The 19686-nt window shown below is 46.4% G+C and overlaps 2 protein-coding genes across 2 annotated transcripts in view; both read right to left on the bottom strand.

Annotated features, from left to right (window-relative positions):
• LOC144728493 (beta-1,4-galactosyltransferase 3-like) overlaps positions 1-8671 on the bottom strand; it is a 34061-nt gene extending 25390 nt beyond the window's left edge. The window contains 1 exon segment of the mRNA XM_078607982.1: positions 8667-8671. Within this exon segment, the coding sequence (XP_078464108.1) occupies positions 8667-8671 (5 nt within the window).
• An 88-nt stretch (positions 8672-8759) lies between these two features.
• Positions 8760-19686, bottom strand: part of LOC144728576 (uncharacterized) — a 39758-nt gene continuing 28831 nt past the window's right edge. The window contains exons 13-17 of the mRNA XM_078608105.1: positions 19363-19496; positions 17546-17782; positions 16419-16575; positions 11869-11980; positions 8760-9501 (exon numbers count right to left, since the gene is read on the bottom strand). Coding sequence (XP_078464231.1) covers positions 9290-9501; positions 11869-11980; positions 16419-16575; positions 17546-17782; positions 19363-19496 — 852 coding nt within the window. The 3' untranslated portion in view covers positions 8760-9289. The remainder of the gene's footprint in view (positions 9502-11868; positions 11981-16418; positions 16576-17545; positions 17783-19362; positions 19497-19686) is intronic.

Genomic DNA, 19686 nt, shown 5'->3' on the forward strand with positions numbered 1-19686 from the left:
GTAAAGTCACGTAGAAAGTAAAATAAAATAAAAACAAAAATCACGACGTTTCGGAGGCAACACAAGTCTCCGTCATCAGGTGGGACCGTCACAGCCAGATTAGCTGTATCAAGTGAGGCAATGATTCAAGATGTAATCCCTTAAAAGCGAGTTGAGGGGGGAGGGAGAGGGAGGGGGGAGCTCATCAGACTATGGTAGCCAATGAAAGGAACGTATCGGGAGGGAGGGGGGGCGAGGCCAAAAGGGTGGGCGATGGACGTGGAAGCGCTTGTGCGCAAGCGGCCAATTACTGCACACGCCAACACAATGGAGCGATTGTGCGCAAGCGGCCAGCCACTGCACCCGCCAACACAATGGGCAGAGAGGAGGAGGGGAGGTCTAATACACATGATAGACAAAAGAACGAAAATGATGATGGGTACAAACTTAGGGGAAGCTCATCAGACTATGGTAGCCAATGAATGGAACGTATCGGGAGGGAGTGGGGGGCGGGGGGGGGCGAGGCCAAAAGGGTGGGCGACGGACGTGGAAGCGCTTGTGCGCAAGCGGCCAATTACTGCACACGCCAACACAATGGAGAGAGAGGGGGAGGTGGGGGTCTGATACACATGATAGACAAAATAACGAAAATGCCCATGTTTATACCAATGCTGGCTGAACAATGAAGAGAGTACTGTTAAAATAACTGGGGATGTTAACACTCGGTAAAGTACAGTAAAATAGTGCCTGTCAGATAAGATGGTCCAAAAAATTTGTGATTAAGTCTTTTTTGCGTGGTTGATAACATCTTTCCAATGATTACTAAGTTTGTACCCATCATCACGGTTGAAATTATGTCTGTGTTTGTATATTTGTATGGCTTCGTGTACAAACCTTTGATGGTAGCCGGGAGGTTTGCATAGAACCTTGGTCTCGGAAAAGACAATTTCATGAGAGCCCACCGAGTTGTAGCAATGATCGGCCACGGCAGAAGAATCAGTTCTGCCGTGTTTCAGATCTGACTTGTGCTCGCGGACACGATCAGAAACATGACGTTTCGTTTCTCCAATGTAGCAATCACCACAAATGCAACTCAATTTGTAGACTCCAGGATACTGTAAGTCAGGAACGACATCCTTCACAGATGGAATCAGATCACGGATTTTATGCACTGTACTGAATCGGACTTGGATCTTATGTTTGTTTAGAATTTTGGAGATCTTTTTGGTCACGCCAGCTATGTATGGTAACGTGATGGTTTTGGTCGGAGTTTCATGTGGCTGTTTCTGTGTGGTGGGAGAGACAGCTTGGCGGATAGTACGGTCAGAGTATCCGTTCATCCTGAGGGCCCGATGTACATGTCTTAATTCACCGGTCAGGTGGTGTTTGTCAGAAATGCCATGTGCTCTGTGGTATAGCGTTTTGATGAGAGAGTTCTTTTGAGATGGGTGGTGGTGGGAATCCGGTTTCAAGTAGGAGTCTGTGTGGGTGGCTTTTCTGTAGACAGAATGTCCCAAGGAACCGTCAGGACTCCTCTCAAACAGAATATCCAAGAATGGTAGTTTACCGTCTTTCTCCACTTCCATGGTGAATCTGATGGATGGGTGTCTAGAATTGATGTGGTCCAAGAAGTGGTTCAATGCTGGGAGGCCATGTGGCCAGATGACGAAAGTGTCATCCACATATCTCTTCCACAGGGAAGGACGCAGGGTGGATGTCTGGATGGCGTCTGATTCAAACTTTTCCATGAATATGTTGGCTATAACTGGTGACAAAGGGGAGCCCATAGGGGTACCCTCATTCTGTTTGTAGAAGGTGCCATTCCAGGTAAAATAGGTGTTGGTGAGGCAATGCCTAACCAGCGCAGGTGCATCAGAATTCAATTATTGTTAGGGTGTCCGGTACTGGGACTTTGGTAAACAAAGATACTACATCAAAGCTGACGAGGATGTCATCAGAAGATAGTACCATGTCCTTAACCATAGAGACTAATTGGGTTGAGCTAATCTGGCTGTGACGGTCCCACCTGATGACGGAGACTTGTGTTGCCTCCGAAACGTCGTGATTTTTGTTTTTATTTTATTTTACTTTCTACGTGACTTTACCGAAAAAACCTAAGAAGATGATTCCTTGCAGTCACGAAAGCTTCAAATCTGCAAATTTCCAGTTTGTTGCATGTCGGGAAGTACGCTAAACATTTTGAACAGACACGCATATTCACAACTTTGCCTTTTATATATATGGAGATGAATACGTTGAGTTCAGACCTTGTGGGCAACTATAAACCCACAATCAGAGCTTTGAGATGCAGACTTAAGGTTAGAAATTGCCACACTCACTCTGGGGTGAATGGTTTGTTGTGGTCTAGACGTCTTTTAATTTCTGGATCATTGAGTTTTAGATATGAGATGGAATACCGTTTTCAATTGTTATATGGTTTTCTTAATTTAAACATGTTATATGGTTTTCTTAATTTAAACATGTGGAGTCTCATAATCGAATCTCTAAAGCAGCTCCGTGGTCTACTACCAGGCTTGGACTGTCATGCTGCAAATAACATTGAGACACGGCAAGAGGAACGCAGGGAGTATATGTGCCAGCATAAGATGTAAGTTTGACCATCCAGAAGTGGATAAATCATGGCTGATGAGGAGTGACTTTGGCTTATCCTGGTGATGCCGAGATTCCCTTACCCACAGATGCATAGTAGTCTGGGCAGGGAAACCAGGCGAGGCAAGTCTGGCCCCAGGGGCACGCGGCCTCATTTCCCTAAATAACATCAGAAGAGGTGAGCAACGTGTCACGACCTCTCGTTTATGTTTTAATAATTGAACATAAACCAAGATGAGGCCCAGTGCCCATGGGACCAGGCCCGACTCATCTGGTTCCCTGCCCAGGTGCCCGTGCCTCCCCAGGCATGGGATTCTAGGCGTGACCGCTGTAGACCCAAGTCACTCCATCATCATCAGCAGCCATGGCGTGGTAATATCATCTCAATGGGCTAAGAGGCCAATTTAATCAACTGGGGGATTTTTTTTGCAAAGTTTTGACCAACCGTTTTTTAAAATGTTCTCCGGTTGTCTATCGAGGAAAGCGTCCCTAATAGCAACACAACTGGCACGGTAAGATTTGTGCTCATTAAAGCACCGTTCGTCTCCACAAGTAATTGTGACTTAACCTACCCCTAACTCCCTCTTACAGACGGGCGAAAATAACGAATGCCTTAACGCCTACTTCCATTGCGTCAATGCGAGACGGACAATGGCGCGCACACATTGGTAAAAGTCTGTCCACGAACCAAGGTTATCCACGGATCTTGCGACGACGGCGTTCTGACTGTGATGGAAGCTGCTGCCATTTGCGCAAGCGTGTGTGTCAAATAAGAAAAAAAATGATGACCTCAACTTTTGTTGGAGAACGCTAATTAAACGCTGTATATCCAGCATGGAAAGTAACTTTTTTAAGGAAAGGCTCTCTGACAAATCTACGAATGTCTAAGAGTTTACGTTGACTCGGTAATCCCCACCCACTTTGCGCAAGAGCGTGGTCACCACATCTACGCCTTTATAAGGAACGAAACAGGTGGACTTCTCCACGAATCTGGCTGTCGCCTGATGAAGCTAGTTGTAATTACTGGCGAAACGTCGTACTCAGATTGTAAGTGTTGTGGCTTGGCTTTCCAACACACCGGTGTGCTGTACTAGTGACAAATTGGCACGTTCTGTTTACGTGACAACCCTTACTAGTTGGCTGTGTCGGGTGGTGGCTGGTTTTAACGACACATTTATATATTTACATGATCTAACCCAAAAAACCTCTTATGGATTTTAACCGTATTTACAAAAAAAGACACTCAACTGCAGCGATGATGATATCTCAATCTTTACTGCCACACAAGCATGCTTTTAATATGATAGTATAATTCAACAATATAGTAATTGAACTAACGAGCTTATACTCCTGGAGTTTCACTGTGTTTATTTTTTAAGTGCATAAAGTCAATGGGGTTACGCCGTGGGAATTGATGACATATTTTCTCTAAGCTGCTGAAACTTCCCCTCATTAGTTTTAATGAAGTCTTTCTCTAAATGATACACGTCAATTTCACTCTTGATTTGAAAACAATTTGCGCCCATTAAGACACAAGCCTTCTTAATTCCCGGTATAACAAACTCACATCAAAACCTGTTCCAAGGCAAAACATATTGTTGTGTACGTACATATGAGACCCGATTTAATGTGTTGGATAAGTATGGAGTTGGCCCTGAATGTGACTTTTCAAATCAAACTTGACTTATATAGCACAATTCATGCAAAGAATGCAATGCAAAGTGCTTTACAGGACTAAATGAAGGGACTGACACAATGTAAACAACAAAAAGAATGATACGTTAAAAAAATGACACACATAATGAGCTTATAGTATAATAAAAAAAACCATAATAATCACACAATCAGGGCAACCTAATTATAAGCCAATCTATAAAGGTTACGTTTTAAGATGTCGTTTGAAAACATTCACCGATTCTAATGCCCTCAGATCCTCGTGCAGACCGTTCCAAAGACGAGGACCACAGCAGCTGAAGGCTGCCCTCCCCAGAAGTGTTTGAGTCCTGGCCTTCGGAACAACCAAGAGACCAGTGCCGGAGGACCTGAGGGAGCTACTGGGTTCACACCTTAAACGCGCATGCCAGACGTGTATTCAGGTGCCAGTCCATTTCGTGGTTTGTCCACTTTTTCACCCAGATTTTATTGTTTGGCTTTGTTTACACAACCGTCATATGCAATAGTACACTTTGACACATTTTTGACACATTTAAGACGATGCACTCACCAAAATCGAGACAGAAGTTACTTGAATAAACGGGGGACCTTTTGTTAGTTTGCCAATTAAAGTCTCATTTTCATTAAATTACAGAATGAGTGAAAATTCCATCTTGGTTTTATACACAACCTGCAAATAAATCGCTATTGTTTCAAACCCATTACATGGACACATCTCGTACCATTAATAGCTCGTGTTCAAATGAGCAAAATTGTAGGATTGTTTACAATTCTGGGCAAATTTGGCCATTCCGTTGACATGGCAGTCCATTATGACAAATGAATGTTTCTGGGAATGTAATTATCTTGTCGACCGTACGGAGTTGTTTTCCAAGCATAAGCATAAACATAAGCATGCTTATGTGATGACATTTGCTTAGCATTTGCTTTCACTGTGATGAGTACTTAAGGTCATTGTACAACTTTCTAGGTCATTTGAAATTGCCCCACTAACAATAAGGCTTGTTTTCCTCCTTAACATTTTCATCGGTGAATACGAGAGAGATGATTAGAGTACGGCTAAGATTTTTGGCTTTATTTATTGTAATACATTTTCTATTTTAAGGGTTCGGCTTGAGCTGCATAATGTCTCAAATGAGCCATTCTGCGTGATCTTCCGTGCACATACCAATTTATACTAGTAGGAACCTCCTGGTTACACCAGCCCACAGGGGATTATTGTGTCCGTCGTGCAACGAGGGGCTGGGTGGGGTGGGGAGGGGCTGGGTGGGGAGAGTGGGGCTAGGTGGGGAGGGTGGGGAGGGGCTGGGTGGGGAAGGTGGGGAGGGGCTGGGTGGGGAGGGTGGGGGTGGGGGGTGGGAGGGTTGAGGCTGGGTGGGGAGGGGCTGGTCACCCCGTGGTGCCCTTATAAAACTCAACGTTTAACCTACTCACGCCGGCTTGTGCCCGCCCTCACAGTCGGCCATATTTTCGGAATACACCACGCCGCCGTTGACCCTGGCCATTGACCGAGCAACCCAACGTTCCTACCAGCTCCCTCCGCAGGAATGTGTTTTACAGTTTTGCTTCCGCAGAAAATTTGGCTTGTACCTGGCAACAAAAAATTCAGGCAAATAATTTTAAAAAAGTTCACATTGGCCGCACACTGAAAGTCACAAGTGAAATCCTTGCCCATTCTTTCTTTCAAAGAAGAGCCAACTTCGAGTTAAATGTCATATTTTGCTACATATTCTTTGATGCAAGGTTAACTGACAAGTGAATGCCAGCATGCAATGTCTCATCGTTAACATAAAGAGACGCCGAGGAATCGCGGAGGTGGAACAGATGGATCTGCCGTGGGACTTGCAAGCTCTCAGTGCCAGGTGTGGGCCCTAATTTAAATCCTCGCGCGACAATTAATTCCTTCGATCTGGTTATATCTGCGGAGCGCCACCTGCATTTGGAAATCCCCAAACAACCGTAATGGATGGGCCCATTTTGTGACCCCGGGAGTTTTTTTTTCGTGTGAGGCCAATGCTAATAATATATTTGTAAACTCGGACAATACGGTCCCGATGCTTTTGGTTCTTGAAAATTCTGCATCCACAATTACTTTATCCACCACCACGTTCGTTTATCCGCGCTTGACGTGAATTTAACATTGTAGTAAAATAAGGATTTTGATTCCTTTTTTCGTTACGAAGATTTAAGAACGTACATGCAAAACAACACCATTTTGTATTTATAATAAAACTAGAACCAACCGCATATCAAGATTCTTCACAAAACAGTGTGACATAATCATTGGTATATATATATATAACCTGAATTGAAAACACGGATGCTGGGTAATAAATGGACGAGAACACAAAAAAAGAACATTGTTCAAAGAAGCCTGAAGGAGTGCACATTTGGAATGGCACTGCGAGACAGAAACGGCAACGCATCGTTCAGAAATAAAAAAAAAAACAGAGACATCGTCCTGACTGGTAAGGAAGAAGCAAGTGGGCATGAAAAGGGGCATGTCGCACACAAGGATGTTTGGCCGGTGGTGGCGACGTGATGATGGAGTGGGCAGCTAAAGGAGAAAACGCGCAAGAAGATGACCACCACTGAGATGGACCCGACGAGGTGAACTTGCGTGTCGGAGCCACGGCAATTGTCGCGGCAGCCTGGAGGAGTTGGATCAAAGCTGATGATGACTTTCGATTTAAAGCTTTCGTGACTGCAGGGATTCGTATTCTTGGTTCTTTCGGTAAAGTCACGTGGAAGGGAAATAATAAAATAATGAAGGTGCATAGTTCTTTTAAATGAGAAGAGACAGCCAGGCAAGGCGGAGGAGAAAAATTAACCCGTAAAAACAGTTTTTCACAATAAATCCTTTATATGCGTGGCGGCTAGAGTCCTCTCATCCTCTGGCTTGAGATGGCTGCCACCTATTTGTCAGATGATTGTCTGCCAGCATTAAGCAATTGGTAATTAAATATTTTTTAAAAATTCCCTAAACAGTGTAAAATTTTGGGAAAAAAATTTCACGAAAATTAATTGTCACGCACAACAAGTCTGTGTGGAAAATGTCAGCTCAATTGGATCACGGGAAGTGGGTTAAAAAACGACCGAAAGATTTGCACGGTCGTAAGCAAGCAAGCAAGCACGCAAGCAAGCAAGCAAGCGAACTTAATATAAAGGATTTAAAAGGAAGGTCTAAGAGTCTCGACTTGAATCTGTCAGGGAGTCGATAGCAGGGAAAGGATTTTTGACCTTTTCCAATTTCCTGAATAATTTCACAATCGTCGAGATATTCATTTTTGGCTTTTTTTTTCGCAGAGGGACATTTACTTCCCAGAAGTTACTTCATAAAAAAACAAGTAACTCGCACAGCACAGCGGCCCATGAGAGCCAGCGAGGAAGATGGACGGAAGCTTTAAATATTCTTGAGTGTGTCAATAAGATAAAAGTGAAACGGGGGGGGGGGGTGGGGGAGGGGGTATAACAGCTACATGCTTCGAATTATGTTTTTAAAAATGTGTTTAATGTGTGGTGGGATTTCACTGAGAGGCAGATATGAAACATACTTCAATGCTATTTTAGTTTTAAGATGGACTGAGAATGTTCTGTAAATAAATAATTGCAGCAGAGCTATAGAATTACTTCATCAACCTTGCCATCACTGCCAATCCCAAAGCCAACGAAGGCCCCTGAGTTATTTGGACATTGCGTTTTTCCTCTCCCGATATTCTTATTTTCTTTTTACAAATATAAAAAAAGGAGCCACTAGACATTCCAATAAGCATTTAAAACGTGTACAAAGTAAACAGAGGACTGGAGGTCTCCCATACAAATTGTGAGTATTAAATAAATACATCCCCTTCCCCATATTTTTTTCTCCACGTCAAAATAAAATTCATTTTAGTCCATTGGCCTTCCACATTCGTGCACAAGCCGAAACTGCTTATGAGTCCAAGGATGGCAACAGTAGTCAGGAGTGCTTATTTAAGAAAATGCTGCTGGTTTACATAGATGTGGAAGGCGTGGGGGGGGGGGGGTACGAAAGATAATGTAGTTTATTTAACATGTATGCGTGTTTTTTAATTTTCTACATTATTTTTGGTATGTGTGTGTTAGTGTGTATACGTATATAGTGTAAGGTGCTGACTAGCAACACTTGCCCCAACAGTCTGTTAAGGCTACACGGGGGGTCTTCGATATAGTGTGGTGAGGAGTGGTATAGCGGTCAGCATGTTGTGCTACGATCCCGGCGACCCGATTTTGATTCCCGTTCACGACCAACACCAGTGCTGATTACATGAACTGGTCCTGGGCCTCCCCTAGGTCGACTCGGCCTCAAATGAGTACCTGGTGTGGTGTGTAAAACATTGCCACAAGGGAGACAAAGGCAGCCGGGAGTGGTGCTGGCCTCCCACCTCATCGTGTGCCCCATGCTATTCACTAACGAAAGTCTTTTATGGCTATGTCTGGATCTTTGTCTTTGTGTGTCAGTATATATTTACAGTGGGTTTTTTTTTATTCTGTGATGTATGTGAATGTCGTTGTGGCGTGGGGAAATGAATGGTGGTGCAGTTACACCATGCTACTTTCCTGGCAACCCTAGTTCAATTCCAAGTCATGCGCATTGATGACAAATTGATATGTGAACCGGTCCTGGGCCTCCATTATGTTAACTTGACCTTAAGTGAACGAGCTTCTGGAGGAGCATAACTACTGGGGAGACCCAAGGCAGCATGGCATGGTGTTTTCCAAACTACATGTGACCCTGGACCTTATTAGTTGCTCACCAACAATGCTCACCCCCAACAGTCTGTAAGGCTAATCGGGGTCATCTTTGTCATTGCATCGGTACCACGTTTGACATTTCTTTTACACTCGAAAGCGAAGCTTGTTGGCAAGTCCCGCTTTACGCTGTTGACGTTCACGCGATGTCCCCGGGGTCATCGATGGCACGGCAGGGTGGCACTGCAGGGCGTCATCGACGGCACCGGTGACCTCCGGACTGCCGGTGGGGTCAATAGGCGGGGGGGGGGGGGGGTCACAGCACCCTGTAGTTCCTGTTGGTGATGGCGTTGGCGGAGGCGCGGGCCGGATTGTTGCGCTCTTCGATGCCGTAGCGAGCCGTGTGCATGCGAGAGCCGGCGCGGTAGGCAGCAATGGCCAACAGAATGAGCAGCGCGACGCCAAGCAGCACGCCCAGAACGATCGTGGCGATGCGCCATGGGGTGATCTCGGTCCCTGTCGTCGGCTCTGTCGCCGCGCGGGAAGGGCGGTGGACAAGGGCACGATCGCTCGGTTAATTGAACACTTCCATATTTTTTTTCACGGGGCGTAATATCGGCCTCGTTGGACGAAAATATTTTCACATCCGGCACACCACATCGAGTATACTTTTCGCTATGGCTGTGGCTACCGTTCACATGGTTATTACCGGTCTACCAGCGACCCAGGAAATATATAGTGAGAAACGAAGCCCTGTGTTTGTAATACATGCATTGTCCACGTGAAAAAAAAAAGTGATTTTCAGCTCTTTTTCAATAAATGGATGAATGTCTCCATTGTGTCAGTTATGGGGGTTGTTTAACCATACTTCACCACGCCGGTCAACACAGGTCCCTGAAGGTGGGGTGCCCGGTATCGACTCGGTACCAACTCAGTACTGGACGTGTGTGAAAAAGAGCTTTCATAGCTCATCGGATTCCTCCGGCATAACACATATTCTGATTCTGAAATGTTGCTCATCACGGAGAAATGCACTAACCACCGTGCCACCGCTCCATGCAGTACGAAGTAAAATTTAACCAAATTCTCGAGATGGTCTTGTGGCACCAGGATGGGAGCACTAAGCCAGAACCTGAGGCCCTGGGTTTAAACGTGGGTTTAAGCCACCCATGGTTAAACCGGGTTACGTGATATCGTATTGGTTTCAGCCCAGTCACCAATGACCGCACAACACATTTTTTTAGATTTTTTTCACTTAATTTCGAAGAATTCCAGTTCTTAAAAATATAACTTTTACTACGACTACTACGCGGCATTTCACTGCAGCGAAGCATCGGGGGGAAAGTGCAGTGCCCTCTAACGTGCAGATAAAAAGGTCACTTGGGAGGGGAGCACTGACGAATTTCTGTGATATCCACTCGTGCCGGAAATTCTGCAACGGATGCATTGCTCCACCAGTTGCCGAACGGACACTCTCACGAAATATTTGCCGACGTCGAATTTTGGCGAGCGAAGAGGATCCGAGGACCACCCTGATACCGCCCTACCTACCCAATGAATACAGCAAACAAGTAAGTACACATCAAGGCCGTAGCCATGGAGTCAACATTGGGGGGACCAAATCTTCAAGGAGTCTGGGGTTCCCCCCCAGAAAAAAAAAAAATTTTGAAAACTAATTTCCTGCCTAAAATATTTTTTTAATGTCACTAACACATGGGATGGCCTTTTCATTTATTTTTTACATTAATGTCCAATAGTGTATTTTATTACATTGCTCTGTTTTTTTATTTTTTACCTTTTCTTGTTTCATTGTATATAATGGCAGATATCAGTGATTCATAAAGTACAACTATAACCACAATCATATAAACATAAATCTATGCATTGTTATATGAAAACGAGTCCAGATATTGTAGCCAAGGTTTAGCAAATTGTTCTTTTTATTTACAAAGCATCGCAATTAAAAAAATATATATTTTCATAGCAATATATTGGGGGGGACATTATGAGCATATTTGATTATTGGGAGGATGTGTCCCCCCCAATTTCTATTATAATTACGGCCTTTGGTACACATGCTTGCTTTTTTTTGTACACCTTTTTAATTGGACGAGTAGCATGTTACAAATTAAATGTAACTACAAATTCAAGAAAGGCCGCCTCCCTCCTGACATCAGATGGGGCCACTCTGAGCTTCAGGACAAGCAAAGGGGGAGGATGTTGACGCCACGAGAAGCTTTCTGATCGTCTCCTCGGTGAACCTCTTCTGCCAAACCATCAGAGGGCGCTCTATCTCGTGCCGTCAGATGCATTTCCTCTCATTTATAAATCGATTTCATGCGGGGCCTAAGCCACAATACGTGGGGAAATAGTGTTGAGCGATCGTTAAATAAAAAATAAATATAGTTTTGTTATTTTGTTTACCTTTCCTATAATTTGCACTCCGATCGTGTTTTTGTATCTTTTGTTGTTGCAACTTTCTGACCAGCCCCCTACTGGACATCTGTGAAAAGAGCTTAATAGCTCATCGGATTCCTTCAGTATGAATAAATATTCTGATTTCTTTAGAGAATGGGCTGAGATGGGTTAGGGGCGGGGGTTAATCAGGGGGGGGAGGGGAAAATAAAAGGATAAAGTGGGACAAGATATACCCATGACAGCTCCTGAAAAGGGTACCTTCCGTGTTCACAGCTACAAAACAAATTAAAACATTTCCACTTAAAAATCGATGCTCGTGGAGGCAGATATGACTCTGCGCCGTGACTTTCTGGGTCACAGAACACGGGGCTCTGTTCAATTCAATCTTCAAGACGCCAGGATTTAGCGAGACCGACGTCTGACTTTGACGCAAGTGAGAGCACACACGCACGGAACGTGTGCTTGATAAATTCTTACCGGAGGTCGTGGCGGCCTTAAAGTAAATGGGCCCCATATCGATGATGTTGTCGTTGGGCGATGATTCTCGCTCGGACCTGATGTACGACGACCTGGAACTTCCACTGCATACCTGGGTGGGTGGGGGGGCAGGTGGCAGAAAGTAGGTGCGGAAAGATGACAAGTAAGTCGGGATTCATATTCTTGGTTCTTTCGGTAAAGTCACGTAGAAGGGAAATAATAAAATAATATTAATATCAAACAATAAAAATCCACAGCAAGATTTCACACCTGATGATGATTGCTTGTGTTGCAGTCGAAACGTCGTGAGAATTGTTATTGTTTTATATTTATATTATTTCATGATTTCCCTTCTACGTGACTTTACCGAAAGAACCAATAATATAAATCCCTGCAGTTACGAAAGCTTTAAATCAAAAGTAAGTCGGGCTTCAACCGAAGCTGTTCTGATATAGCACCCACCGTGTTGATCTGGCAGGTAACGCGATTGACTTTTTTTTTAGTCCATTACCTTCACCCATGAACGCCTGCTGTTTGCTCGTTTCCCCTAGAGGGGAGCTTGCAAAGCATCTAACCAAACAATGCACCAATTGCGCAAGCAGCCATCATGGTGTAGTCTCAATTATGTGGGTTGTCTAAACAATAACCAGTTTGCGTAACGCGTCTTGGTTTTCAGAAATAATCCTGTGCAGTGTGTGTGTGTGTGCTCACATGGGTATGTGTGTCTGCCGTTCATCTCAGTAACTCATACCACGTGGTACTGTCCCATGACCTCCTACCAGTGAGCCTTCGACACTTCACGTGGCCTCGAATTCCGGTTGCTGAGTGAATTCATGATAAGGTCACACTGATTACAGGCGTGCTAGCCACAAATGCGGTTGCACCCGATTCAAGAGCCGAATGGCTCACAGGGCTATACCTAATAAATGAACTTGAACTTGAACACCTTGTTGATCTCGTCACGGAGTATAAACCAGCACGCAAACTCTGGTCATCCTCGCAGCTTTTCGCTGGCCATTAAACAAAGACGGTCACTGCATCGCTCGCTCTCAGATGTGCTTCTGCGGCCGTCTGGAACGCTCTTCCTTCCCATATTAGGAAACCACTGGAGCTACGCACTTTTAAATCTAGATTGAAAACTCATTTCTTTAGGACTGCTTTTAGTGTTTAGTTTGTTGTCCTTCCGCACACATTTGATTAGCACGTTTGGCTACATACACAGTGAAAGAAGTTCAACATACATAGATACAAATTGCAGCCAGCCTGCCACAAACGCTGTGTGTGCTATTTGCCTGTGTAATGACCTATTTGAATATAAACAAAGGTCTCCGATGGGTAGAAAGAGGCCTCCACAGTGATTGGTCAGGAGGAAAACATTAAAAGGGATTGGAGGACTAAGGTTTGAACGAGATCCATCGGAAAACTGAGAGAGTATCCGTGAGAGGGGAAGGACAGAGATTGCCTAAAGACTTTTATGGATAATATTGGTCGCGAAAGCCTACGTGTTCAACTTAATACTCTGATGGTGCATTGTCTTTGAGTTGTGCGCCTTTTGGCGTCATCTGGTCCAACCCATGTGAGACTAGGCTCTAAGGAAAGCTGTCTCGGGTGTGGACCAATCAACTTCAAGGACAGTGCACACATTATCAGAGTTATGTCTTTTGTTTGCATTATGACTGCAGGTATTGCGGTCTATGCAAACATGACTCCTTGTAAAAAGGTGTCAGTTTTGTTGCCAGATAGAAGGGTAAAAAACCAATTATCATATTTTTACTGGCAAATGAGGTTCCCATAGTGTAAGAACAAGAAGGTTCGAGAAAAGGGGCTGAGGAATAAAAAAGGGGAGAGCACGATGAGTGGGGGACGTTCGGAGGAAGTCGCAAGCTGGAGACAAGCACGAGGCCTAGGTTCCTTTATTGTGGCTGCGGCCCAATAAAATTGGCTCTTGATACTTCGTCGTCAGAGTCGTCACACACGTCCCAAGCGTTCTACGAGTCTATACGGGGGACTTTTGTCTTTTTCTGTGCGTGTGTGTCTGTGGGGAGCGGTAGTGTAGCGATTAGCGTGTTGCGCTATGAACCTGACGAATCGGGTTCGATTCCCGCTGACTGACGGCCAACACCAGTGACGATTTTCTGAACCGGTCCTGGGCCTCCCTTAGGTCAACTTGGCCTCAAATGAGTCCCTGGTGTGATGTGTAAACATTGCCACTGGGGAAGCAAAGGCGGTCGTGCGTGGTGCTAGCCACCCACCCCCTCGTGTACCATTCCGTGCCTTCATAGGTGCTCACTAACAGAACTTGCCCCTACAGTTTGTTAAGGCTATATGGGGGATCTTTGTCTTTGTTTTTTTGTGTCTGTGTGTAACAGCAAACCTGGCACTCTGAATTCAATTCTTGGTCACTGCTAACGTCATTAGCCAGTGGTACCTGAACCTATCCTGGGGTGTACTCTTGGTCTGCTCAGCCTGGCACGAGTACCTGGTACAGTGTGTACACTAACAACCCTGGGTGAGACGAAGGTGGCAAGGTGCGTTGCTGAACACGCCTCTCCGTTGTGCACCGTGTCAGCCTTCATAGGCAACTCGCAGTGCTTGGCTCTACAACAGTCTCTGAGAGCCCTTTAACTGGTGACCTCTGAAGCGTGTGCCTGGATGTGCGAGGGTGTATGAGAGAGTGAATAAATGTGCGAAGCGTGTGAGCAGCAGTGTTTGCGCGCGTTAGTTTGTGTGTGCACGTGACGTTTCGTTATTGTGCGCACGAACGACATATTGACAAAAGCCACGTTTGATCCATGAACCAGAACGTGATTCGCCGCAATTCTCACCATGTAGAGGCCCATCACCAATTTCTTTGGTGATGGCCCTTAGAATGTGGAATCGATAGAGATAATATTTGATGTAGTGATATGGGAAGCTTGACCTCGCCGTGTTAAAACCACCTCATTATTGTGACATCTACTTTCCTCTTTTATTAATAGCGCGTGCTGTGGGCGGGCTGCGTGTAACGATGTCGCATCTTTTTGGTAAATTCAATTGCACGTTCCGGTAGCGCTCACTCACTTGTTTTACGATGCTTCGTTATATGCAGCATTTTTAAGAGATAATATTTTTTTGTCCGCGGTATTCGAGTGCTATCGGTGGCCCAGCAATGGCAGAACATAAGCAGCAGTCTCGACACTAAATCTCGGGGCATAATTTATGTTAATTGTATTTTCCTTCATTCTCACAGCATCCAAGGTTGTCCTGTATCCCGTCTTGCCTCGCATTTTTATAGCCATACCGTGGAAACTATGCCGGAGGAAAATGAGCAAAATAATCCATGGCATCTCGGTTGGCAACCCTAGGAAGAACATTGCTCACATGAATAAAGAGAAAATAAATAAAGCATGTGAGAAACAGTAGGGATTGTGGAATCCTGCTCACGAATACATTTGAAGCTGCATGCAAAAGAAAAACTATTTCACAGCAACGCCACATACAGCATTTATTCCACGAATGAATAAATAACGGTCATCTGGTGGTTCCCGGCGTTAGAAATATCCAGCTCTGCCAAGTGGCAGAGTTGCTGAACTGAGCCATAGGCCACAAGCTCTCCGCTTCCTTATTCTGAACAGAACCCCGATGCCTCCCTCTCGTGCCAACGGGCGGGGATCGTCACTGGAATGCTTAACTTCTGGCCAACTTGAAAAAAAGACACCGTCTCCTCTCACCTCCGTTGTATCCTGCCGTATGGTGGGGGTTGGGAAAGGGTTGGAACCGTCTGCACTGAACAACAGCCATCGTCATCCCCTCCGTGACACCGTCAGGGCAGGCCTTGACCGAAACTGCGGTCAACGCGACTTTCCGTGGAGCTTCTCTTCACGTTTACCAATCTCCTCTGGGCGCTGATGTGGGCCCAGTGGTATGCACAAGGCTCGATTATTGCAACTCGCTACTCTACGGGACGTCTGGCAAAACAAAACAAAAAATCCGAGCTGCGGCGTGTACAACATTCTTGGGCACGCGTCGTGACGGGGTACCGCAAGATCCGCCCGGTGCTCGCTGAGCTGCAGTGGCTTCTGGTTTGCGAACGAATACATTATGAGGTTGCACTCATCACGCACAAAGTGCTTGCCACAAATGAACCACAAATCCTTGCTAATCTCATCAAGGAGCATAAACCATCACGCGAACTCCGGTCATCTTCGCAGCAGCAGCAGCGGCTTTTAGCTAACCATCGAATGAAGACGGTCACCGCATCGCACGCTTTCAGGTGCACCTCTGCCGCCGTCTGAAATGCTCTTCCTTCCGATATTAGGAAGCCATTGGAGTTACGCACTTTTAATATCGTCTATATTGACAAACTCATTTCTTTAGAACCGCTTTTTGTGTATAGTTCGTTGGCCCTTCACCGCACCTCTGATGCGCGCGGTTGGCTACGTACTGTGCGAAAGAAGCTCAAAGTATACGCAAACATCGCAGCGTAGTGTCTGCAGCCATTCTGGAACCCGGTGAGGAGACCCCTCCCAGTTGATGATAAATGCAAAGCGTTGTTAAAAACGGTGACTTACGGGCTTGCAATTCTGGACGGTCGTCAAGCAGATGCCGATGCTGCAGTGGATGTAGGTCATCGCGTAGGTGACGTATTTGTACAAGGTGAGTTCGAAGCTAGCTGTGCTGGACGTGCCGCTCTCGATGATCTTGAGGTCCGTGTTTGTGGTTGCGCATCTGGAACACGGCATACGAAGCAAGAGGAGGAGCTGCTGAGTCAAAAAGGTTCGGCAGCAGTCTAGCCATCTGATACGGAATCTGTGTCGGCACACGTGGTGAGTGACACGCAATATGACAAGTTTGTTAATGCAATTGTTGAGTTGTTTGGGTATGTATTTCTCCACAAATTAGGCTGTCGCTTGATGAAGCTAATTGTAATTGCTGACAAAATGTTGTATTCAGATTGTAATTGTTGTGGCTTTGCTCTCCAACACACCGGTGTTGCTGTACTAGTAACGAATTACATGTTCTGTTTTCGTGACAAACCTCACTAATTGGCTGTGTCGGGTGGTGGCGGGTTTAACGGCACATTTATATATTTACGCGATCTAATCCAAAAAACCTCTATCAATTAATGTATGTCACGTCACCAACAATCGCCCACCTATCATTGCCCTAAATCTCATCCGATGACAGAAGCTAAACAGCGTTGAGCTTATTTCGTACCAGGTGTTATATAAAAACTAAACAATTAATATTTTACCAGGTAAGGCCCACTGAGCTTTATAACTCTTTTTCAGAAGTGACCTGGCCACGAATGGTAGCTCACCAAAGTGGCTTATCACGTGGATATTTATAACAATCAAATACTCTGAACGCGTGATGTTGATTCTAAATGTGGAGGAAAAAAACCAGAGGACCCGGAGAAAAATCCACACGACCACGGGGAGAACATGAAAACTCCATATATACAGCAGGCATCAGAGTCGGGACCAAACCCACAACCTCCTGTATACCAGGCAAGGTAGTTAACATCTCCTAGCCACCGTGATGATGATGATGAGAGAGAGAGAGCTGCCCCCCATTGCTCTTCGCTGCTCGTTCCGCTCTCTGCGGTCGGTGGTACGCGTGTCGTACGTACGTACGTACGTTGAACTTATTCCGCACCGTACGTAGCCAACCGCGCTAATCAGAGGTGCCCTCTCACTTGCTGGCGATGAGTTCCGTTTGCTGAGCGTCCGTCCGGCTGGGCCCCGGCGTGGCCCAGCACGTCTGCATCACGGCCGTGATGTTCGGGTTGGCGGACGCGATGTTCACTTTGATGACCAGCTTGTCATTGGTGCCCAGGACGGGCGCGGTGGACACGGAGCTGTCGTTCTGCCACATCTGCAGCGACACGGAGTACCAGCCCGTGCCGTACACCGTGTCGTTGATGACGAAGCCCCTTGTGGGATGGGTGGGTTGTGTGGTTTGTGGGGGATAATGTGGGAAAGAGGCGTCGGGGTGAGACATGCATTCGGTGGAGTACACAGGAGAGGAAGGCCTCTCGTTAGAATCGCCCAGGCAGGTATCTTGGGAGTGGGAGATCCATTCACGTGTTGCTCCACTGCTGGAGATGTACTGTAGAACCCCTCTTAACGACGGGAATTGGTTCCATGAAACCGGTCGTTAAGCGACTTGGTCGTTAAGCGAGTAGATGTTTCCACTTGAAAGCACAGCAGACACTGAATGTAAACAATGCCCTAACGCTCACTAATGGATGTCGCTGATTGGCCGAGGCCTGGTCATACCACTTTGGAGTTCACCGATTGGCTGAAATTGGCGGTCGCCTGCCCTTCGTAAGCCCGTCATTAACAGGGTAATGGTTGCTAAGCTAACACATTGGGCTCTATGGAGGCCCGTCGTTAAGCGATTAGTCGTTGACAGGGGTGGTCGTTAAGAGGATATGCATGCGCCAGATAGATGTGCACTAATTGAGCATATTGCCACAAGACAGAAGAAATTGGAGACAAATGATGAAATGTGCAGTGGACACCTAAATGGGCTATTTGCCCAAGAATCGTGATGATGATGATGATAATAATGATGATGTATGTTGAACTTCTTTCGCACCGTACGTAGCCAACCGTGCTAACTGGAGTTGCGGGGAATCGGAGGTGCAGGATGCATTGGTCGACCGGCTGCATTGTGATTGCCTTACTACTTGGCCGAAATCAAGTTGGCCGGACGTTGAACCGTTTTGACCAAAAAACACTTGCCCTAGGTACGGCGTTAAACTATGCCTCGTGTTGTCATTGAAAAGACGCTGGCGAGGAAGGCAAGGAGATACCGGCTTGGCTGTCCTTACCCTGGGCATGGATCAGGAACCCGAGTGGATGTTGTGTGGGGTGAAGAGGGGGAGTGGGAGGGGATGGGATTGCAGGGAGCTTGAGCCAGGGATCTGCACTTGAGCAGAGAGGATGAATATTAAACTAAAATAACTAATACCAAAACTACTCCACCTCCGGTGAGCAAGGTTGGCTATGCATGGTGCGAAAGAAGTTCAGCATACGTATGTAGAGTGAATCCGCTGCTGGATGAGCATCTCCCTAAGCCGTGTTGGTCATGGGGGTTGGATCGTTTCACCGCACTGCACCACGGTGGTCAGTGTGGGGACGGGATATGGTGAATGGAAGCGACTTGGCACGGACATCGCTCGCCGTTGACGGAACCGGGAGTCGAACTCGGCTTCGCCGGGGTTTTCGTACCCAAAATAAAAGAACGATCTGAGTGGGACGCGTTTCACGCAGGGGGTATAATATACATTTGACATTTGTGTGCGGCGGGTAATCGAGCCGAAGGGAAAAATAAGGGGGGCCATTTGTGGAAACGAAGGAGAAGGATGGGGGGGGGAGGGGTGACAGCCGAGGCCCTCAGCCGCGACGGAAGATCACCAAAGTGAATCGTGCGCCGCGCCGGACGTGCGGATGGTTATGCGTTTTTTTTTTTTGGGGGGGGGGGGGCCGCACACGTGGTACTCCTTACCCCGAGGCCGGGAAGCCCGTGGAGGTGTTCACGTTGTTGCTGAGCGCGCAGAACACGGCGATGGAGAGCAGGGAAGGATCTCCCACGGCGGCGCCGCTCTTCAGCGTGTTCGTCAGCAGCGTGTGCGTGATGTTCTGCGGAGGAAAAACGCACGCGGCCATGGTTGTCGGGTTTTTGCGGGGGGGGGGGGGGGAAGAGGTTGACGCTCTGAGAAGGCGGCAAAAGCTGCTCGAGGGAGGGGCGGGAAAGGCCGCCAATGTCTCGGTGTCTCCTGCTTGTCCGTTTCGAAGGCTTTGCCGTTCAGAAACGTCTGCAAGTCGCAGG

This window comes from Lampetra planeri, chromosome 29, assembly GCF_965212315.1.
Source record: "Lampetra planeri chromosome 29, kcLamPlan1.2.h2, whole genome shotgun sequence".
Classification (NCBI taxonomy): Eukaryota; Metazoa; Chordata; class Hyperoartia; order Petromyzontiformes; family Petromyzontidae; genus Lampetra; species Lampetra planeri.